The 24,990-nt window shown below is 35.7% G+C and overlaps 2 protein-coding genes across 4 annotated transcripts in view; one reads left to right on the top strand and one right to left on the bottom strand.

Annotated features, from left to right (window-relative positions):
* LOC139135765 (uncharacterized) overlaps positions 1-23,565 on the bottom strand; it is a 61,109-nt gene extending 37,544 nt beyond the window's left edge. Inside the window, exon 1 of one of the 3 annotated variants that reach the window (XM_070703453.1) lies at positions 22,977-23,565. In XM_070703453.1, the coding sequence (XP_070559554.1) occupies positions 22,977-23,025 (49 nt within the window). In that variant the 5' untranslated portion in view covers positions 23,026-23,565. Of the gene's footprint in view, positions 1-471; positions 536-2,869; positions 3,032-22,976 lie in introns of those variants that run through there. The other 2 variants (XM_070703456.1, XM_070703459.1) reach the window with 2 other exon arrangements.
* The window catches only part of LOC139135767 (tumor suppressor candidate 2-like), a 58,131-nt gene that overhangs the window by 20,676 nt on the left and 12,465 nt on the right, over positions 1-24,990 (top strand). The window contains exon 2 of the mRNA XM_070703460.1: positions 4,817-4,931. Within this exon, the coding sequence (XP_070559561.1) occupies positions 4,817-4,931 (115 nt within the window). The remainder of the gene's footprint in view (positions 1-4,816; positions 4,932-24,990) is intronic.

Here is a 24,990-nt window from a genome sequence, read left to right as displayed (position 1 = left end):
TGGTTTAGTCTGCACTTTGTAGTTGGCTGCTGAAAGTACACTTGTACAGCCTAGTAAGCTTCCAGGGTACCAACTCAAGTGGCGTACTGTTTATATAAACTTTCAAGATATTACCTTTCAAATATCCAATGCATGTACAATAAAAATTATTAAATCTGCCTATTAATGGATGGTAGTTTCTCTGAACCTGCCTGGCTATCTGTCCCAAATTTTTTGAACTGTTGGATTTTGCTGTATGTGTGTTCATGATACGACATAGGCACTATCAGCTTTCAGCCCGTCCAATGTGGATGTTGTGATGGCTGTGAGAGTGTGTATGTCTTAACCACTCAACGAAGGAGGCAGTCAAAAGGTCCTTGCTTGCGATGTGACATGTAGGAGTACATAGCCTTTACAACTTTTGTTGAAATCTGAGACTGCAAAGTATGGCCTACGGCAATATCAAGTGTTACGAAAGTAAGGCAGTCATACCTTCAAGTCCGTGTATCCGCACCTCCTACAAATCCAACACAATCTATGGTGGAGAGATGAATTGCATATGCGTAGACTTTGTCTGTGGGTTAACATCTGTATGCGGTATTTTTAGACATATATCCAATTTTATTAATACCCTAAACGAGAACCAGACTGAGAAATTTTATTTTATAGAAGAAACTTTATAGATTCCTTTGTTCATGTAGTCCAGTCGGAATGTGCAAACTCTGGGCCATGGTGTAATTGACAAACAGTGCCAGCCTTTTGGGAATCAATGCTATGTTTGAGACTGCATGTTGAAATGTGTATAGATAGAATTAGTATTTTATTACGCTGTTTGGAATCAATAGGGAATGTTTCAAATCTGACCGCATAGAGAATTGAAATCAAGGAAAATATTAGTGAATTTCCATGTGTAATCTCTTGAAAACAAAAAATCATAGTGAAAAAATATCAGCAGACTGTAGATAATGTATTCTTGTCATTTGTATGCTGTCATGAATTGTAAAGCAGCCTCTTATGAAAATGATTACGTATTCACAATTTAATCGATTAGAGTGGTTGACATTTAACACATTTTAGGCTTATTACAAGGGTAACGTTTTATTAACAATGCTCCAGGACTGTGCCTTGCACAAACTATATTCTCATCAATGCCGTGCCTGTAAAACCCTGCAGAAGTTTTAAGGACCCTGGTAGAATTGCACAAAATGAATAAAAATAAATGTATTGATAGCTGGTTTCTCAGCTTTCATCTTTCTGATGGCCAGGGACAAGCATGCATACAGTGGAAGATTTTAAACTCTCTTCTGTGATAAAATAATAATTCTGTCCCTCTGTGCAGGTTCATTTACACAGTTTCACTTTGTGAAGTCATGGAGACTAAATGCCTTGAAAAGTAAATCTTTAGTTATGACGGAATTAAAGCAGCTTTGGCAATACAAAACAAGCTTGCTATTGTGTTTTCCTGTAATTATTCATGATTGCAATTATTTCTGGTTTTTTCCCCAGATTTGAGGAACACTTACAGATGCGTTTTAGAACTCCAGTAACTTTCCTAGCATCTTCTAGTCTGATTGCCTTTGTACACAAAAAAAATCAAAGCTCTCTTAAACTTATAAGCACCTATAGGGAACCCCAGTAACATGTGATGGCCTACTGCCCTCAACAAGTAAAACGCAATATCAGACGTAGTATATAAGTAGTGTTGGATTTCTGTGATTACTACACTCTCGAGGACCCCATCACATTAACTGTTTTCTCAATATTTTTATATTACATTCCCTTCATGTACAGAAACTTCATGGTGCTAGCAGGCTTTCTCTTTTGGAGGATAGAGGGCAGAATTAGTTATTTAACCTGTGTAGGGTAGCAATATACCAGCATTTTGGCTTGATGTACATTCATGGCAATAAAAAATGTCGAAGTGAATTTGGGACACATCCAATTTCAATTATTTGATTATGATGATGTATAGTCTCCTTGGTTTCAAAAGTTTTGGGAAAGTATCATTAATCAGTAGAATGGATTAAAATAGCGCGGTTCCTTTTCCACCAGTTTCACCCATGTTAAGACGGCCAATGGAAGTGGATGCCGTTCGGCGTTTGAACTGACCCTATCACTTCTACTCTATAAGGAACTCATTTGATGACAACCATGTAATTTACAGTGCTGGACCCACATACTGGGAATTTTATTCAGTAACTTGAAGCTTGCTCTTTCTATCTGAGGACAGTGTCCTGCCATATCTATTACCACTCAAACACTGAATACGTTCATTAAGGGAAAGTAAACAGAGTAATTATCCATTTTCCTGTTTGTAACACCTCATTTAATTTATATTGACAACCATTAATGTCACCATGACAAAGGTACAGTCATCAGATATATCGATACATTATTTCTACACTAATGAAATTCATGTTCCTTTATTTGTACATCCTGTACAATATATTACCGCTAATTATTATTTTGGGTTTCCGGTCTTATTTTATCTTGATGTACAAATTCCTGTTTTCATAGTGAAATAAATATGCCCTCAAAGTCAGAAGATTGAATTTGGTTATTTTTTTCCTGAATTGAATTTCTCCCAACAAGTATTTTGATCACCAGCCAACCCCAAGTACCGTTCATATTACCATACATCTTCAGAGTCAGATATTTGAATTAAGGGTTTCAATGCACATAATATTACACTTCCACAATTTATATATAATAGTGCAAAGTAGAAAAGTGTACTTCAAGTTCACTGCACTCTCCTGTAAACTTGACTTATATTCAGTATAGAGATTTCACTGAAGTGGATTAAAGTGCTAGACATAGTTGGGCGTACAATTGTAGAATAATTATGGATCCGGTATGCTTGTGAAATGTGGACGGTGTGTCCCACACTTACCCTTGTGCAGCATTTTGTCACTGGGGTTACACGACCGCTTTATGTACAGATGCTGTCCTCACATCATGATTGTACCCTGCTCTGGCTTTCACTTGTGCACCATAAATTCATGCAATATTTTGTCCCTAGCCAGGCTGCCACATAGCGTAGGATCCTGTGACTGATACCAATCCGTGCTGTGCTATACGGCCTGGTGCTATCTTCACAGCAATCAGACCTGTTGTATAGACTAGTGACAATACAGTTCCAGAACGTAGCAATTTTTTTTTCTGTACGACGATGAGTGGCATGCGAGTGTCGGTTTGACTACATTGCAACGTGAATTATTTCTTGATGGAATGTGACTGCAGGGCTTAGTGTTCTTTTCTAATACATGCCGCAATCTAAACAAAAGAGTTCATATGGTGGAACGATATACATGGCAGTGTTCAATTGGTGACAGCTGAATAGGACAATCTCATTAATGGCATCATAGACAGTCTTCTACTGTCTGTGATGGCGTGGGAGAAAAAAAAATATGATCAAACAGGTTTTAAGTAATCTCCTTAACCTTTTGACCCTCTTCAAAACCCGTTGCCACATTGTGGCAATAATGCCGAGTTTTCCAACCAAAGGACGATCATACTCGTCCAAAATTGCCATGGTGATTGAGAAAATGACAAGTTGATTTAGATAGGTTGGAAGCAGGTTAAAACTGCCTGTGTTGTTGTCAGTGACAATATTATGTGTCACTTCATGCTGCTAGACAAACATCAGTGTGACTATCTCAAGGGCAGAACTTGGTTAGAGCAATTTGTTGTCAGCTTCGTTATTTTTGGAAAAGAGGGTCCACGGTGATAAGGTTGGTTGAGGGGTTATATTTTAATCAATACCGTGTTTCCATCAACGTCAAATATCAGCTTGCCATGAAGTAAGTCCTGTGTGTCAGTGCATGAGCTCATGTGTGTTACATCACATGTAGGAAGGTGGAAAAAGAACATGTAGTGGAAGGTTGTCTGAATTCCTAGGACACATCCACTCCTTAGATCTCTTGCAGCGATTGCGAAAAACAAATCCAATTTTCAGGCCATGGAAATTGATTTGAAAGCTTGGCATGCAATTTTGGCTCTGCATATGGATGCCATAACTTCTTTGAACAGCTGTAGAAAGCTAACTGATGGCAAAGTTTTCATTATCTTGTGTTAGTTAAGTCATTCACTTTTGAAAATAATCTTTCGTCCCCGCTCATCCTATTTTTAGCAGTGTTGAGTTATGAAATTCATACATGTGCAACATTGTCCAATGTCAGCTGTGAAAACACTGTCCTTGGATATATGTACCAGCTGTACACTGATATGGAAATTTCAGGACATTGTAATATGTATGTTTTTGAAATTCTCCCACCCAAGCATTTTCTGTGTCCTGTCCTAGTTTTAATTCTTGAAGTTACGTTTCGAGAAAAACGAATTTTCCAGTTTTGTAAGCACAAATAAATAAAAGTTACAGTTACGTTGTGCTAGTATTGAAAATAAAAAAACTCATCTTAATGATGTACGGTACATAAATAACACATGAAGGCCGTCTGAATATGAAAATTGATTATAAAATCACAATTGGTTTTAGGGTATTTCTTTCTTGTGCAGATAGCGTTCATTATGATGTATTGTACATTTAATGACGTGGTGATTTCTATAATGGGTTAATGAATGGAATAGTTGCCCATACCGTGAAATGGGAATCAACCTCTTTGGTGAAGTGAAAACACATGATATCCCCACACTGTGACTGCATTGAGTTGTTTTTGAGTCATGTCAATGTGAGATGGTGGACACAAGGACAGTGAATTCTATCATGCAATGTCAATATATGGGTTAAGTTTGTATGAAAACATTGAAATGTTCCGCAGTTACTCATTGTGGGAAACAAATCTTTCTTGACAGCAACTTTCATCTTTTTCTTTTGTTTCAGTTCCATGTATTTTGATGAAGACGGAGACTTAGCTCATGAATTTTATGAAGAGACTGCAGGCAAAAGTAGACGCAGAACTCACATGAAAAGAATTTACAGAAATCTTACTCCTCAGGTAAGTTCTGTCATAATTTAAAAAAAGTTTTGTTTCCTTCTCGACTATTGCCACGCAAGAAAGTCGAGAAAAGACAAAAGATGTACATGTAATATTTTGTGTCGTTGAGGGCAGTCATCACAGGATTTGATTCGATACATTTACACTCACTGCCATGCCAGAGTAACAGAGCTTTGCTTTCATCCAATCTTCCTTGGGACTTAACAAATATTTGGCTTTAAAGAATCTGACAAAAGATCAAAGAATGAAACTCCCGCACAGTATTAAAGTCGGCGTCTGTCTAGACTTACTGCTTTCTCAAGGGAAGCATGATTATTTGCAAGGTGAAAAAATAAGGAACAAAAAAGGTCTCTGATGTGGTGCCTTGATGGAATGAGGCACCTATTTGGGTTGTGGATGTTCGCAGTCATTGCATTATATAACCAGTAAGCTATCTCCCTCAACTGTCTTTGGGAAGACAGTGTATTCAAGAATGAAAACAATTTTAACTAAATGGTTACCGCTCATTTTACAATGTGAAAATGGCATCTTTCCTTTTTCAGCTTCAAATGCACTTTATCTATGCAAATGGTGGTCATTTTTAATCTTTAATGAATTGTGATAAAAAAACCCCTCTCGTCTATGTAACTACCTGTTGTTTAATTGCGCTTTTCATGTACTCAACTGGGCTCTCTTTTGAATACTATGTTAAATCAAGCAATACACCAGTAATGCCCCTATTACTTGATTTACATTGTTTCAAGTACCATAAAGAACATCCCTATTCTGCTGCAGTGGTTTCCAAGTAATATTTTGGAAAGATACAGTCTTTTTAAGTGATTTCCTGTAATTTAATTTCTCTGTTTAAGTACACTCATTACGTTTTGAATAGGACTAAAAGACCTTCCCATACATTGCGATGAATCGGACTATGTTGATTGTTTTCAATGAAACATGCTGAAACGATTCCAAGAAATTTGTTGAAGCATCGTAGAGAATTGTCAGCGATGAATTTAGAAGTCTTCTTAAATAGCACTGATTGTGATCGTAGGGTTGTTACTAAATATAGCAGTGCAGGCACGGCATTGGCTGCTGCTAACAGAAATTGAAACATATTCCGTCTGTTTGCGTCTTTATTTATTGATGCAGTTTGAGGTTGGATCCCGTGACATGTTATTTTTATAGTTCAATGATAACATCTATGGCAACCAAGGACTAATTCCAGCATCACAGTAACTGTGCTTTTCCAGTCTTATAAAAATATGTAATAAAAATATTCATTTTTGCACGTTAAAGATGAAACTGTAACATCTTTAGAAATCAGCCCTACATCACCATGATGACCGGCAATCTCCATGGCGACAGAATGTTTCACTAGAGCTTGAGGCCGTTATAATCACTGTTAAAACTATTAATGTATTATCACTTGTAAAATTTGTGATGCATATGGATGATGGTGAAATATATTAGATTTCAAAATTTAAGAATTTCTGACAAGAGTACTCAAATAACCTTGTGGTAGTAGTTTAAACCTGCTTCAAAGACAATAGCAATTTAAAAGCAATCTGTATCCAGCCATAGCCTATTGTTGAAATTTAGCTGACAATACTAATACTATTACATCCATCAATATAACAGTCTGGATCAAGCCGTGCATGATAAGCGATGCTTGGCAGACTCAATGTCATCAGAGGTTTTTCCCCTTTGCTCTATTCACCATCTGTAACATGACAAAAGGTTAAAGTAACTTGTTTTTCAATGATAGAACATATTGTCTGGTTTGACGTCAAGTAGAGGGTCGGTACCAATGACATCATTGCCCGCATATTTATTGCATGCACTCATTATTTCATATTGTGGTGTACAATTTACACTGCGGGTGAACAATCAACTCTGTCTTTGTTCTATGTTTGGCACTGTATCTCTGTGTACCTCAGCTTCTCTTTATTATGTATCTGCACATTGCTCTGTGTCTGTCTTCACATAATCATTGGTTTACAATGAAAACTATATTTCTCAATGCAGTGATTGTTCATGTCTTTCCAGGGTCAATGGCTAATTATTGTTTTATATTTTGCTACTTTTGATACAGTGAAATATTAAACAAAGGTCCAAAATTGAATATGAAGTGGCTGATTTTTTTCAAAGTACATTTCCATATTACAAGATATATCACAATTCCCAGCATCACAAAGATGTTGAAAATTACATCACTTAGAGATGGTCAGTCAATTAAAACTCACAGCAAGGGAGTTAACCATATCGTGATATCAGGATTGTACATGATAATTGTGTGTTTTTCAGTACAGTAAATTTTCAACTTGTGAAAATTTTCTCAAGATTTTGTTTTAGCTGTGCATATGTTTGTAAGGGATATTCATGTTGCTGTAGGCAATTAGGGTCATGCCACAGAACACTGTTGGGTTCTCTTGATATGTACTTGAAAAAGCAGGTCCATTAATTGATGTCTAGCTGGTTAAGTAAGATCTTGAGATTTGTGCAGTCTGGAGTGCTACCAGTTTAGATTTGTGCAGTCTGGAGTTCTACCAGTTGAGATTTGTGCAGTCTGGAGTTCTACCAGTTGAGGTTTGTGCAGTCTGGAGTTCTACCAGTTGAGATTTGTGCAGTCTGGAGTTCTACCAGTTGAGATTTGTGCAGTCTGGAGTTCTACCAGTTGAGATTTGTGCAGTCTTGAGTGCTACCAGTTGAGATTTGTGCAGTCTGGAGGGCTACCAGTAGACTGAAAAAACTAAACTCTTCATGGAGGTGCACCAATTTTTAGTAGTTGATTCACATTAATTTGCTTTTAAATTTTAAAGTGCCTCAATACCAGTGGTTGAACACTTACACCAGTTATCTAAATCTAACCCTACTCTGTTTGAACATAAAGATAATTATAAACGGAGGTGATAGGGTACAAATTTAGTCAAAGATTTATGATAGTTTAGTATGTGCCTTTTTGTAAATTTTAGTGTTTATATGCTGTCTGTACAATACAGTTTCTTGTTTTACCCACGAAATCATGTCAAGATGCCTTGTGTTCAGCTTGGCAAGACAGCTTGTACATGTGTAATATGCAGTGTTATTTGTTGACAACTGAATTATTAGTCTGAAGTAGAATTCATTTGTCAGCCGATAATCATGTACATTGTATGCAATGTGTGATGTACAGAAGGCTATTTCTCCTTTGACGGACTTAATGGACAAGAACTGAAAGATGTACTTGTTTTACAAAATGAAAATAATGAAAAAAATTATCAGGTGCACCCACCTCCCAATAATGAATGATATGGATGACCCCTTGTTTCTCAATTCACTGCTACAATAAGCAGTAAGTGTTGAAATATCATGAGACTTACAAAATAACATTTCGATAATTAAATATCAAATTTTTGTCATGTACCATGCTATAAAATAATGTCCTTCTTTGAACAATAGTGGTATATGCAGATATTTGTAAATGAGCTATTTTTTCTCTTGTATATTCTCAGGAATCAATGCGTCTTTCAAATTGCAATGTGCATTTCATCCATTATATGCATACTCCTATGCAATAGTGATGTCACTCATTTAAATTTTTCGTGTTTTTTTTTTTTTGGAAAGGAAACAAGTGCAACTGTATTCTGAATATCTTTTGATTATTGTTTTATAACCAGGAATGAAAAAAATATAAAATTTATACAGAGACAGTGGATAAAGAAATGTAGAGGCTACGTTCATTGTATATTTGAAATATTGTGATGGGTATCTATCTTCATTTTATAGTCACCAAACATCTTTGCAAACTCTTTTTTGAATATTTTAAATGACTGTGATTTTTAATGGAAAGTTTGTGTGTACTGCAGGAGGATCACACTGACTATCTCTTGACTAAAGAATTGCCTGTAGATTCCTAATAAAAAATTGATGAATATTCCATTGTCAGAATTTTTCAATGTCACATTCTATGTTTATGTCAGTGGAAATGAAAATTTCAGGCGGTATTCCCCGAGGGGATGTTTTTTAAAAATTGCATTAGAATTGATGACCAACCACTTCCTGAGATATTTGTCGTGATATACAAATGGTAAGTTTCCACAGAGCTTAAGTTGCTGAAAATTTAGTCCGTTAAGATTCAATTTGTCTCATTCGTGGAATAAGATTAGTTTAAATATTAAGAGAAAGATAGTCCCTGTTAATCTTGTAGAGTTAATTTCACTGAATTACTGAAAATATAATTACGATGAAAGTCCCTTACTAGTGGGTAGATTATCAGTGAAAAATCTTTTTAGCTGCTTCTCCAGACTGTCAAAGATCTGCGAGATCCAAGCTGCAAAAGTTGGCAGGTGACCTGGCGCAGCCATGCATAAATAATACAGGTGCCCGTATTCATGATTAGATCAATTCCAATTTTAATGCAAGCTCGCACAGTTTTGATGTATTGATTGGATCAATTATTCAAACGGTAATTGAATTTTTCTCAAATTCTTGTGCATCCATTTGAAAATTTGGAATTCTCACACATGAGAAAAACATGAAAGTGACTCTGATTTTCCAGAGTATAACTATTGAGTGGTGCATGTATCACTCATTAATTGATAAACTTGTATTTGCAACAATCAATTTTTGAGTTATTTCCACGTGAATCATATCACTCAGTGGGCAGAAATTAGTTTGACCTTTTCATCAATCACTTTATTTTTGAATACCAATTCAGCAATTAAATTGGCAAATCTAATTTTTTTTTCTGAGCCACCGAGATCTGGCCATTCCCCTTAGTATTTATTAATTTATGATAATTGAGGTTGGTCAAGTCAATGAATGCTCATGTAGATTGAAATTAGTTTCATTAATGCAATCAATACCATCTCAGGATAAATTAAAAGCAGATGTAAGGTAGCGGTTGGCTACCCCCCCCCCCCCCCATCTCTCTCTCTCTCTCTCTCTCTCTCTCTCTCTCTCTCTCTCTCTCTCTCTCTCAACACAAAAACAACAAATACTGTGTACAATCACGTAGTCATACCCATATAATCATCTGACATCAGTTGGTAAGAACTGGTGTAATATAATGCTTCACACAGATAAAAATTGTATATACAGTATATGTATACTGCTTCCTCAGATTGGTACTTTAAGTAGTTTTTGATTGAGTTAGACACACATAAATAAGAGAAATCATTCAGCTCTCCTGTTACTTTCAAGAGTCATGCTTCAGTCTCCCCAAATAACCCTTCAACATTCCTGTCTATTTTACCCATTTGCTTGTATACCCACCCACCCATCAACAGATATGTTTGTCTACCAAGCCAGTAGAGTAAGTTGTGGTAGATTCACAACTATGACAAGATTTCTCATGAAAATACCCTCTATTTCTTGTTTCTGTGAGGCTCAATGTTTCAAGGAAGTGTTTCCCTATAGCCAGAAACTTCTTTTTTGTTGCCAATAGAGTACAGAAACTTAGCTTACCAGTATGATTATAAGTTGGTGCATCGCATATTTTGAAATTTTTTCAATTACAATGGACATTGGTTTGGATAAGTATTTTGTGATTTCTGTAGGTGTTTCAGTAGATTTATTCCTACCAATAGACTAAAATAGAAACCATATCATGTTGTATGAACTTGAATGCCTATTGCTTGAAATCATTAAACTCATTATTAACTCTATATTTTTACAAGGTGTATTAATATGATCCATTCCCAGGAAGGATTAAACAGTGTCCAGGAAATGAAACTGTCGGCTGTCAAATATTGGTGGTCAGACTGTGACAATGACTGTCCTTTGGGAATTGTAAGCTGTTTGTTCCATATTTCAATGTCATTGTGACATTTCCCGGGGACATTTCAGTTTTTTATGAGGTAAACATATGGAAGAGGAAGGGCTTGAGTAGGTGAGGGAGAGGGAGAGTTGATACGAGGGGTTGTCCATGTATAATATCTGAACAAGTTTTACAGAACTAGAGGGTTTGTTATTAATTTACGGTGATTTTTTAAAGAAAACTCTTTCCACTCAGTTCAGACTCAAGTCTTCTTTTACCTTTTTCAGCAGCATTTGAAAGTATTGCATTTATTTAGTGGATTTTGTGTCCGTCATCAAACTGCATCATTTTTAGTCCTACAGAATGGGGAAAGTTTAGTAGATTAAGAATGGATCAGCAAAGTTTGTGTTCAGTACAGTGTACATTTGCAACTCGGCTGGCCCAACATGATCTCTGAATACTTATTTGCTCATTTGACAAAGCATGCATACAAGACCAACGAACAAGTGCAGGACTATTGGTCTTACATGTACACTTGTCAGGGGACAACCAAATATTGATGGACGTGCTTACCCTGGTTCAAGCATGAACACGAACACCAGCAGATGCTGGTGTGTTACATTGAACAGAAATGTATTTTAATAACAAATATTGCTGGGCCTGGGCTTTAGAAATTTTTATTTGCTGAAACACTTTACAATAAACTTTTCATGCATGCATCAGTACTTTGTGAATCACGAACGAAATTGTGATTATAAAAGAGATGAATTGGAGAAAAATCCCTCTTTAATTGATGAATAAAAAATTGACATAGTACACAGTGGAACCATAATCGGATATTTCAAATGCTAGCAAACGTGATCAGCATTACTCTTTATGATGTGGCATGGTTGGCTTTTTCTGCTGTAATGAGATTATAAAAAAGCGTACATAGTCTTTGATGGGATATTGATTTTTTTCCCTCTTTTTTCCCCCAAAATTGAATGAGATTCCATCTTTCTTCATGGTATTTTTTGTGGTCTATCAGTTTTACTCACAAATGACGAATAGAAAAGTAAAAAACTGTTCAATATATAATGTGGGCTTGTAAGGTGTATGCAAATGTGCATGGTAAATTTTGCCATTTACATAAAACATGTTTAGCAATAGTATGACTTGTTTGCTTTCAGATTTTATGTTATATTTGGCACCTTTTAGAGTGCATATTTTATGAAATTGTGGCACTGAATTTATTGTGAGCACTTTGACAGTTTGTTTGTATAAATGCAATTCTTCTGAAATAGAATGATATGTCTCCTGATAAGAATCTGCTATTGTAGCTAGATATATGTAACCAATAGGAATAGAGATAGGGGTAGGTGCAAGATGGGTATTCATTCTTTAGATGTCTCTTCCTGCATCAGGAATGTTTGTATTTTATTTACAGAGACTGGAAAAGACATTTTGAAAACAGTCTTAGAGTTGAACTCTGAAAAAGTAGACTCTGCTCCCTGTTAAAAAAGTTAGGAGGGGGAACTTTGCTGTTCTTCAGGTGAAGGAACTGATCTCTCCATGTCATTGACAGATTAATCAAATATTGATTAAGAAACTTAATTTAATTTTAGACATCTTTGAATTTTCAGAGACATATTTTGGCATGTATGATACTGCTTTCACTATCAATCAGAAATTCATCTTGCATTTTAATTTTACATTTGTAATATTCCATTCTGTTATTTTATCTTTGAAAGGCAGCAATTAAATTTTACTCATTTTCAGCATATTTTTAAATTCCTCTCGATAGACCACTGCCAATTTTGCTTTGAAATGTTCTTTCAGTGTCTCCAGAGAAATCAAACTGCCGACCCCCTTGTACTTCAGAGCGTTCAATAAAATACAACTAATTTCATTTTAGTAATGTATTGCATAGACTTAGCTGTGTAAATTGCACCTTGTCAAAATTACTGTCAAATGTAGTAACAGAAATGGATTTATTTTGCTGGCTTGATCAGATCCATTTTCTGTCTTGCCAAATCCCAGTTCTAAACTGCTACAATAAAGACTGAACTCGGTTGTAGAGTTGCCGTTTTAAAACTTTGATCTAAATTTCAAGATAAAATTGTATTTAAATTTGATAATTAGTATTTGAGTCATTTACGTTTTCATAATATCTTAGAATGATATAGTGGGAAAGTGTTGATCCAAGCATAGTAACTATAGACCTTTTTTTTGGTTATCCCACAATGCATTGCTCTTGTATCAAACACTGTTTATGCACTCAAAACAACGTAAACACACAGATATTGTGTTGTACACCGGTTTGTTATCCATGCATGACACAAATGTGCAATGTCAAGTAATGCCCGTGTATATTCTGACTATCTGCGACGAAAATATAGGTCAGGATGTAATCTACCGTAGAATTCTATAAGAAACATACCTTGCGTGTACCCTATGGCTAAAAAGTTCAATGAGTAATGTATGCTTTGTATATCTTACGCACACTGCATCATGGAACAGGTAAAAGAACCACAGAATACAAGATACTTAATACCTTGGACACCAATATGTTACGTGTCTCTTTCTGCCATTTTTACCCATGAATGTTTTGTGCTAATCTACAAAACTTACAATCAAGTAATACAGTAAGAATTTTGTTATGGTTCAAAAATATTGAAGAAGTAGTTGATATTGCGTATGTTGATCAGCATCATGGGAATATTTGTAACAAGCTGTGTAGTGATGCATATTGGTGTACACATACCAGTAGGTGTTTACTATATAAAGTACATGTACAGCTTACAGTATATTCACCAATGCAATTTATTTCAAAAAATCATTGGTGGATATAAGTGACTTTTTTGTCAAAACACTTGTTTTTACTAATTGATCCAATGGTTAATAGAGATGAAAAGCAGTTGCCCTCACCAACCAGCATTTTTTTTTGGCATCAATACAGATGGTCAGTTGTAGATAACTTTGGAAAAGTAGAAAATTAATGGCAAAAGCTGCTGAACTGTAAAATTATGACTAAAATGCTGAGTGATCTGCTCACTTCTCATGAAACAATAATTGCCATGTTCCACATACATAAATGTGCATAGCACTGTAATATTACAAATAAATAGTAATACAAATATTTATTGCCAATGTAAAAGTGGTGATTTTACGTCTTTTAACGCATCACAAATTTTTGAGATGACCCGTAAATTTGGAAGTAATGGGACACAGTTGACCCTTACTTGTGAACAGCCTGATGCATGATGCAATTCTGTTGCAGCTGACCAACCACATATTTTTCAAGTCCTTCTCAGGAGATGTGAAACATTGGTAACATCATGGACAGGTTTTTGTAAAGTGTACAGTTTGTAGGACACTTGATACCTAATAAGGGTGATTCATCATGATGCCAGAGCTCCGTTATTAATATACGAATATAAACAATTGTCAAAATGTTTTGGCAAGGCGTATGAAAAATAGGCCTTGATGTGTTTTTTGTATTTTGTAAGTAGTCATTGAAACTAAACAATTTACACATCCAAACATCCAGCTACAAAATGCCAACATATCCACAGCGCAAAAAACCAAAATTTGTCAGACTTTCTGTCAGCAACCAGCAATGTCATTCTTTTGTTGCTATATTTAGTAACAAACCAACGATCACGATCGGTGCTATTATTTTATAAAAGCTTAGCTTTCATGATCAAGCATTTGTAAAATTTGGAGTCTTTCATTGTGGAGACATTCTAGGAATTGCAATCTTTTCATTCCAGGGATATTCTGGGAATTGCTAAGTGAATGCAATGCAAGGTGAAGGGTGCAATAATACTGATATCAAGAGCTTTGTACTGTTTGAAATTGTGTAGTATTTCTTGGAATTGACTTGTCCCCATATTAAATCAATTAGAGCTGTGATGCAATTTATCAAGATTACATACAGTGAGTGTGATAACTCTCAACAGTTACGTTTACTGTGAGAGGGTATGTGTTTCATCGATAACTGATTTATGGTTTGTTATCAAAAGCTGTTATAATAAAGTATTACATTAAATCAATAAATGCTATGGTGTTATGCAAATGACAAGCCCAGTAGAGAATTTCAGCATACAGTAATCACTGCTATGCTGCTCATAGATTTACCGGTAGCTGTACACTAGCATAATCATTTTTTCACTGCCTAAAATATGCAAGAGCATTCAATGCTTTTTTCATTTTATAAAAAAATTCCCACCATTGAAATAGCAATGTACAAAAATAGGAATACATCTACACCAAAATAGGAAACAATTGATACTGAACAGCTGGGAAGTCAAAAATTACAGAAATACTAACTGTATATATTGTTAATATTTTTGGTACTTTTTCAAGTTTTATTTCCATGTAATGTTCTGCTTGTTTTTTGGGGTGAACATACTTTGAAAATAACAAAAATATTCATTCCATATAGCAAGTGATAATATCATTGTAAATAAAACTCAGTACTTACAGGTCATTGTTGTTGAGCAAGACAAAAGAATATTGTTCCTTTAATTTTTCAAATGAAGCAGCAGAAGCCACTAGTTCTTTTTAGAACTTTTTTGTGAATCATACCAAATAATTTAGCAACACTGAAGAGAAACAAACAATAAAAATAATTTTCAATGAATTTACCGTGTTCACTTTGTAATGAAAGAAGAACACAGTTGCTGATGAAATGCAGATTCGAAGGTATGAGTTGTTGCAACTTTCGATATTTTTTCAGTTGATTGTCATGCTCTGTTCAATAAAAACAACTCGCTTCTAAGGTCATATTTGTTGCACTATTATAGTAGAAGTCATCTCTGCTGGAACTATGCAAGTCACAGATTGTTACACAGCAACACTGTAAGAGAATCATTTGCTGATAAACGCTCAGAAAAATGTCTCTGCTTTCTGCAAGACTGGTATGCTGATGGAGATACTGATATAGATGTTGTATGTTACCCCCCCCCCCTTAAAAAAAAATCACGCAAACTGCTCTCCACTCTAAAAGCAAGAACAGATCCTCATCTTTAGGGTTCACATTGTACTCTGCAGTGGGTAGTCTTATTTCTCACATTTGTTTGACTTCTATATACATATATTGTCGACATTTTCCATTTATTGTTACATTTAACAGTGACCTGATATCAGTATATCTTTTCTTCTTAGCTGGTACTGTCTCTTTCTCTTTGAAATGAAAAATATAATTGCCCAAACATGAATAAATTCATCAGCAGGGTAGGTGGTACACAGGAGTCACCCTGACCGTCACACCATGAATGCCAGTGAAAAGATTTTGGCATACTGCTGGTATTGATATGGTATTTATATCGATGGCATAGATGTCCCTGTTCAAAGTACATGTAGCAATGGTTGTATAGTAGACTTTGAGTGAGTGATGTAGGTGTTGATCAGAAGACTGAATTTTGTAATTTGTGAATGGATTTGAAAAGAGGCTTTGTGGATGAAGTACTGAAGCTTCTGGCAATGAAACCAGTGTGAACCAAATCTGCCTATTATGAATGTATTTCTCTGAGAAAACTTTCACCATACAGCAATTACTGTTTTCAAAGTGTGTATAGCCACTGCATTCAGTATGTTCACGTATTTGTTTGGCATTGTTGAAATGTCTCTTTTTGATAATCATTTCAAAACACATACATAGCAAATACTACATCTATATAGATTAAATCTAGAAGCTCTTCACAATATACTGGATTGAACAAGGAACCCGAAAACAATCCTTTAGGATTTGTCAATAACATTTTAGGACTCATTTTGTATAACCTCAGTGTATATTCATGAAATACCTCTTTCCATTGGTAAAGACTTTAGAATTTATGGTTTTACAGCCCGCTGAAAGGAAAGCTGTCAGCTATATTTGTATGAAATAACCTCCCATACATGCCAGATGTACTGAAAGCAATTTATGTAATTGGGTAATAATTTTACTATTTAGGATACTGTTAGCTTGTATTCAATACATTGTAATCGTGTTTTAAGTGTACCAGCTGCACTCCCCTTCAATGTTATTCCAACAGATTTACATTCAACACATTGCACTAACATCATTTAATTTAAGATTCGTCTGTTTGTGTGTTTCACACAAACGTCATATTGTGCACATAGCATGTCATTGGAAAGATGAAAATACGAGGTCGCCACAGTTTGCTGTGAATGAGAGCAATGCAAATAAGGCATGTACCTGCAGAAAAAAAAAACAGTTCACAGAAGTGATAATTTATCCATCAGTTCTGAAAACACACAATGCATGACGCAAACTTTCATAGAACATGTGATGCATGTGCATTCAAAGCACCTAGCTGTTAGTGGAAGGATTAGGTCAGGGAAGGCTTGCAAAAGCCCCTCAATAATTTTTTTTTTTCGTAGGAGTCCCCTACATTTAGCCCACCATCAGAGAGAAGACCAAACCTGATGACTGATATAGTTCCACTGTGAGGTTTCTGTTAGATGCTTCTTATCCTTGTACAGAACTATGCACAGATCTTCACAGATATTGGAATTATGTATGACCACAAAGTCGAGATTTGGCTGACTTTGCTGAAATTTCGCCTGCTGTCAATAAGCCGAAATTAAATATCATAGAGAGTTAAACAGCTGTTTGAAAGATTTTTTGGTCAAAGCAAAGTGTCACTTTTTACAGTGACAACTACAACGTATCTTTAAAAAATATTGTAATTCTATTTTCATCATAATTTCAACAAAAATCTAAATAATGTCATAACTATGAGTGTACAATAAACCAATTACACATTATTTCAGAAAAGATCATTTTTTCTCAAAAATGAGAAAAAAATCTGACACAGAGTGTTTACTGCTAGTTTTGTCATGATTTGAATGAATCAGAAGACATGTTGGGCCGTTTGGCATTCAGAATTTTCATACATTGGTGAATCGGCATTTGTTCTGAGTATGAACGTTCCTGAAAGTTATGGAAATGTAACTCATAGAGAAAATGAACTGAATCGTTGATGAAACTCCTGCAATACTGATCAGTTTTCCCATCATGCAATGCCTATTGTCGTGAAAATAGTTTTGAACATTTGGAGTAGTCCACTAGGCGATAACCATGCAATTTATTCTGATAATGGTACATCACTTGCAGACCTCTCCAATGCCATCAGAAAAATGCAGATCGTTCCGTGTATTTCCAGAGACTAAGAGAATCCTAACCCTGTTATTGAGTAGGCAACTGATGGCGATACAAGTTAATAGTGGTGTAGTTTGTTACCATCGGGTACATCAGGATTTGAGCAGGGTTCTAGTATTCCAAGGATAGTGAAATTTGATCAGCAGGGGAAATCAGTCACACTGGCAACACAAAGAAGCAGCTCTAATGCTGCAGCAGATCACTTAAGAAGGTATTATTGTCACGGACAAACCAACCATGATGCATTCTCCTTGTGGTGTGGAAACAATTTTGGTGGAAGGTATGTTTGTATACCATAAAACAAAAGACAACCACTGCAAAATGAAATTCAAACCCTCTTCATCAAATTTCGGTATGTTCTATAGAAGTTAGTCCTATATTTTATAGATGGACACTGGAAAGGATAAAAGCCATTATGCAACTTTGTGTAATATCGTTCACATTTTTTGTTCTGCTTCTCCAGTTTGTTGAATCACAAAGAATCAACCTGGCAAATTCAACACCTTGTGTACAATATTGTATGTAGTTGTTGACGAAAGAATCCTATTACTCCAGATTAAATTCAATTGCCATCAGTAAGAGGGGGGATATTTACTCACACAGGCTGGTTTATAATATTAAAACACTGGGCATTAAACCCTTGCACCCCTATTTCCCTGTCTAGAGGTCCAACTTTACCATAGAAAACAGTGGGATGGGTTCAAACCATGGTGGTGAAAGGGTTAACACAATTTTGGTGGTACCTGTTGAACAAGGAGACGTATTTTACAAAGAGAGTAAAGATGCCAGAAAGCACATTAAAAGTTACAGTTAAATATCTTGCTGGCGTTATGTATCACAGTCTGATCACTGTTCATGTAGTGTTGTTATAGGATTCAACTGTGTCAGCTTGGACTGTTGATGAGTAGTATATCTGCTGAGTGGGAGATAAAGAGTTTTACACATAAAGAGCAGCAGATGATAGCCGGACTGATATAATCTCAGTATCTCTCTGCCATACCGGTATATAACAACTATTTATGACATCATGGTGTTCGTGCAGATTACTGTGGCACAAAGTCACCAAGCTTTCAAAACTGACATTTACCTGGCTTCCATGCTGGCATTCAAATTTATGTATCGATATATCATGCTGTATAAAAGTCATTAAATTTTATTATTTTCAAATAGATAAGAAGGAGAAACCAAACAGAGGGAATTGATTGTCTACTCACAACTGATGCAAACTGAGTTCAGTCTGAGTCAGGAGAAATTGCATGTCGATGTTTCATGAATGATCCTTTTCAAACTTGGTCATCGATGCAAAGACATGAATTTTCAAATGATTGGAAAAAGCTTTCAAGTCTTTCTCATCAGAGGGGACCTGGACTCTTATCTAAATTTGATTAAATACAATGTACATCCTGATTTATTAAGGATCAGGATTAGAAATACTTAATATGACATGGTTAGTTTTAGATTACCACTCAAACCCAATCCCATCTCTATGTAGTTCAATAATGAGCATGGTGAACAACAAAGTACCTGGTGCACCCAAGGAAGCAATTTTACAGGATCTTAAAGACCCAATGGCTGATTATGGCTTCATTGTTTTCAATGAATTTTGAAAATCAGTGGATCTCAAGATCATGTCCCCATATGACCTTACATGGCCCTTCTATTGGTGTTGGTGGTAGGATCGTGCTAATTTAGTAACACATGTATGTGTATCCATCCATACAGTCCTCTTTGTCTTTTGACTATATACATGTATGTGACATTGACATGATGTGCTTGTGATCGTAATCAGGTCACCAATTATACTGTTATAAGGTCATGGATGTGTTCCTGATTACTGAGCTCCAGTGATATATGATATGCGCGCTATATCTATATCTGCACTATATCTATACTATGCTATGCTATATCTGCATCACATGTACAGGTACTATATGATCCTATCACCCACCTATCTGATATGCCCATCATATGGCTATTGACTGTCTGATATGCATGTTTGCTCATCATGACCAGAAATGCTGTACTTCATGATAAGGCTCACAATGTAAATTGTGCAATGTTATAAAAATGTAAGAGATATACTAACAAAACTTTCCAGACTTGAATAATTGAATTTCCATGGAAGGTTGAAGGTTGGCATGTTATAATAGAATGGTTAATACTGCATCTTTCTTTTTTTTAAGGTTAGGATCCATATTGTTTGCAGGCCATGAATTCTTGACCTGCCGTATTGTTTACACCAAGTCTGATTCTGTCAAATGTAGAGTTTAGCTGTCTGTATTACACAGCACACCCCACCCCCACCCCCAGTATTTAAATAACCGGTGGCAGCAAGTGGTTTTGTGATCATGTCTGTACAAATGTGTAACACGAATGGAATGTAAAAAATACAGGTTAGAATAATTAGAATAACTTCATAAAATACCAAACAAAAACTGAACAAAAGAAGTAGCTTGAGTATCCTGAATAAAAATGTGATTTTTTTCTTGTCGCATTTGTGTATTGATGGTGATAATAACTCCAGTAATTGTTTTGACTAAGAACATTCTGTGCACTTGTTAACATTGTTAATGTGCAGGTATATCATGGAAATCAATGTTTTACTAATTATAAAATCCATTAGTGTTATGATTGTTGTCTTTTAGTTTACCACTTTGTTTAATCAATGAGTGGCTAATTTGATTACGGTTCTGATGTAACCTTTCCATTTTCCCTCTAGGATATATTCCCCCATGGTTTTTTTATCCCTCTGTGGCTTTCTGTCCGGGAAGTGTAAAATAACAATTGAAATTTCATAGTTTGCTATGCATGGGATGTAAATGAGATGTTTTGTGAGTTTTTCATTTGATTCTGCACAATGGTAAATGTAACTCACTTGTTGTTGAATATATTCGGAAGGAGAATTGAAAAAGAATTGAAAAATAAATCAAATTTTCATGAAACAAATGGCCATGAAACGTTTGGCGCTGGTGTTACATATTCTAAAAAATCTTTAGACTTGGATAATCACATGTTATGGTAAACAGTTGGTTGCTTGGCTGTATGGTGAATTCCACCTTCCCTGCTGAATTACATTTCTAGAAAAGCAAACACATTTTCAATTAAGCTTTAAAAACTGTCTGTTTTTGACAGGAGTGAAGTTACAGCCCGGGTGTTAGGGTTAAATAGTCCATGCAGGTATAACAAAATTACTGCTATTTTAGATGTTGGATAAAACCCCCCGAGAACCGATACACAAGAGCATTGTCATGTTAATATTTTTATTGTCTAACTCATGACTCTAATGTTGGATAATATCAGCTCGAGGAAATATTGATTATTTTATTATTACAACATGAAGCAACCAGCTTGTAATTCAGAGATACTGCAACAAGTAGTGCGACGTAATGTTTTAATAGTGTACTAAGTGATACTAAACTAAATCAACATTTGGATAAACTATGGCTTCAGTGACTTTTTGTGATATGTGGCTAAAATACTCAATTGCGTTTTAAATATTTAGAATTTTTTAGCTTTATCTCGTTTTCATATTGGAAAAGGCACACTTAGCTGTTCAAAATTAATTATTGAGCACTTAGCAGCAAAATTTGGCAGATGTGATTGATTCTAGAAATGCCAGCTTTCCCGTCTCAAGTTAAATAATACAATGCTGGCATCGTAGTGGCTGCCTCCTATCAGGGAGATTCAAATATTAAACAGAGCCTCAAAAAATTATAACGTTTCGATGTCATGTCTGTTTTATCCACAAACAAATCATCTGTCATTTGTCATCTTCGTATTGAATAGAAAATGTAATCAAAATAATATAAGAATAAGCAGGGAATGTCTAGTAGAACTTCTAGAGGGCAGATTGATGCTGTGTCGTATATGTTACTATCCTATGTGAAGAGGGTTTCACTGCTATTGTGGATGGATTGTGACCAAGCAGCAATACGGTATGACTTAGCAACGCTGTATTCTGGCCTACTAAAAGCCCTTCAGTGCATACTTTGCTTAGTGTCTAGTGCTGTACTATTGTTCTTTTAAAGGTTTACGCATGCAGTTGTAAACAACAGCTTTTAAAATCCGCCCTGCACATCAGAAGAACAGCGATGGAAGGACAGAAATAGTTTTGTAAGCATCAACAGGATATGGCTTGGTGAGGGTACTGATATAAATATGGATGTGTACAGTCCCAACCTTGCCCTCGGTTCAGAGTTACAGGTGTTTTACAGGGTCATTCTTACACCATCTGGAAAGAACCATGGAGTATATATTAACAAATTCATTTTTTCTCGCTCTTCATTCTGAAGATATCTCGTGACCTCAATATTGCTTCCATTTTTGCACCGTAATTTAGCAATACTATGAAAAATTTATATGGGAAAGATGATGAATAACATTGTTATTTACACATTGTTAAGAATAACGCGAGACCTCAATAGAAACTAAGATGTTGAAAATGTCGATGACATATTGCAGTGACCTGGGTTATTAATAATGGTGATTGATCAATTTATTATCTCAGCATAATATGTCAAAGAAAATACCTTGATCGGCTGTATCAGTCAAATTTTTTAAAAGTGTATCCCAGCATGACATTTCAATAAACTGTCAGTTTTTGCCATGGAAACAACAGCTGATGTTGCCATGGCAATAATTTGCAAAAGTAATTTTTGCACAATGACGCTGTCAGTGGTCATCGGATTAGATGCCAGATTGTAAAGACTGAGGGTTATGTGCCAAGCTTGTTTGTAGAGAGATCTTGGCGTTGGTACAGAGCAAGATTTTCAAGATTCTCAACAGAAGGTCTGATCCAATATTGACACAGATTCTTAGCCAGGTGACACAAAAATAGACGCCTTGACAAAAGAATCACTTTTGCTGTTAAACACTGTGTGGTAACTATCTTTTAACTACTTGGAGAAGAACACCATATTGTGAACTTGAAAAATTGAGAACTGTGTTTTCATGTGTGTGGGCCTCTTTCTGAATGAAAAGAACAGTCATATTATACAAAAAGAATTGCAGCATCACGACCAGTTTACGAAAATTTAAAAGAAATACAAAAAAAATATTGAAAACCCATGAATGGTTCACATGTATTGTTATGGGTTGCTGCATGTTTTTGCATTTTCTGTTTACACACGATTGTAGTGATGTAATATTAATGACAGTTAACAAGCTTTTAATTACTTACCCTTACATGTACGTGGGTAGGAATCTGATGGCAGCGAGTGATGAAACATTGTTGTAGCTGCGTGCTGCTCTAGATATTACACATAAAGGTTCTCCGCGTAAAATCGGCTCAGGTATTGTAAGAAGAGATCCGTGACACGCGGATTGGTGCCACTACTGTGAGTCTATCTCTGGGATTGCTGCATTCACTGCTTTTGTATGCCAGTGCCTGTATTCATAACGTTCAGTGGTCTCCTCTCCGTGGTCTCCTACCAGTTTACCTGTATCTGTCAATGGACATGAAGCCTTGTTCCGTTTATAGTCTGTCAATGGTGTTCAGACATGAAGCAGCTGGTTTCGGTTGAATCAACATTGCAGAGGTGTTCATGGTACAATAGATCCGGTAGATTTGGTGTATCATATAATGTATAAATAAATTATTGGCATCAGTGGGTGTTGACAATGCATAGAAACGTGTTATAGTTGGTGTGGATATCTCTCAGTTGTGTAGTCCAATTACTGACTGAACTGTGTTGTTGTTGAAAGAGATGGGGTTTTTTTTGCCAAATAATCACACAGCAGCTAATCTACCAAGTGTATAGGGAAAAAGTATGTTCCAGATTGACATGTGTAGAGCTTGTTTTATTCCTACCCACAGGGTGTGACACTACCATCCAATATGATGGGCAAATCACAATGGGAACGTCTAGATGTTATCCATGTAGCCCATCACTTCTCAAGCTGCCCACCCCTGCTAGTACGAGGAGAAGTGGTATGGCCCACATTTTGAGTTCCCTGCCTGTATGCCTGTGTACACTGTGCTGGATTTGAACATAAAGGAAAGGATTTTGTATGTTTGTGTGTGTAAAGGAAATTGGCAAAAGCTAATATCTTGTTTAAACTAGTCATTAGGTACAATTCTGTAGCCGGCTTCCAAGTACGAAAAGTGAAAGGGATGAAGGAGGTTTTTCACATTTTCACCTCATCTTTTAAAACCTGACATTGTATTCGATGAGAAAACGATTGTCACAGAGATGCAGATAAGGGCATTTTCTGAATGTCAATTGCTTTCCAGAAAAGTATATATTCCCTGGATATTGGTTTCTGTAATATTCATGTACGTCCTCTACCAAAGCAGTCTGATGAATCTTTTAAGAGATAATGGCCAGGAGATATTTCTGTACCGAACCATAGTGACACGGTTCTTTCAAACAATCGCAGGGGGAAAATGGATACGTTTCATTTCCATGGCAACACAGAAAGTGTGTCGTCTGGTAGTTGTGTGAAGTATTCAGATACCATGAAGCAAACAAAAGAGGGACATGAAGCTCAGTGCTATGAGAAAATACTTTATCCAACATTTTAAGCATGCAAATTTAATGTCATTATATTTTCTTCCTCAGTGACGGTCATATTTTTTCAACAGTTCTGTCAGTGACTTGCTTACCACGTAGAAGCCAAAGTTTTCAGAATTTGTTTTGGGTGTTCAGAGAAACATGTGATTTTGCCCATTATCACACTTTTTTGTATAAGCTAAAGATAAAATATTCAGGATGAATAAAGTGAAAAATTTACATAGTAATCCTTATTGCAGATGGTAAATTTGATTAAATTAGATTGTTGTAATTAACCAGGTGGTTTAACCTGTTCCTCCCAAATTTTTAGTAAACAGGTCCATAAGCTCCATTGATAACAATGGGTTTGGGCCATACCATGGTGGTGAAAGGGTTAAACTTTGAAAGTATCATTATGTGACAGTACACTTGTACATCAGAGCATTCAGTTACACTGTCTTTGTTTTGTTGATTGTTGGACTTCTTCACTTAAAAGAGAGAGACGAGTAAATTTTGGTTTGACATAAGCAGTAAAATATATACTCATATATAGCAAACAGCTGAGTTTGGGCATTGATGCAGCGCCTAATGTGTATTGAAGCTACATTATTTGAAAATGTACGTCACCCATGGTACAATTTCATTGAGACGTGAACAATCTGATTAAAATCAGATGTAGATATAACAATGTGGCTGCCTTAA

The sequence above is a fragment of the Ptychodera flava genome, chromosome 6 (assembly GCF_041260155.1).
Source record: "Ptychodera flava strain L36383 chromosome 6, AS_Pfla_20210202, whole genome shotgun sequence".
Lineage (NCBI taxonomy): Eukaryota > Metazoa > Hemichordata > Enteropneusta > Ptychoderidae > Ptychodera > Ptychodera flava.
Note: the sequence above shows the minus strand (reverse complement) of the source record. Positions and strands in the feature narration are given on the sequence as shown.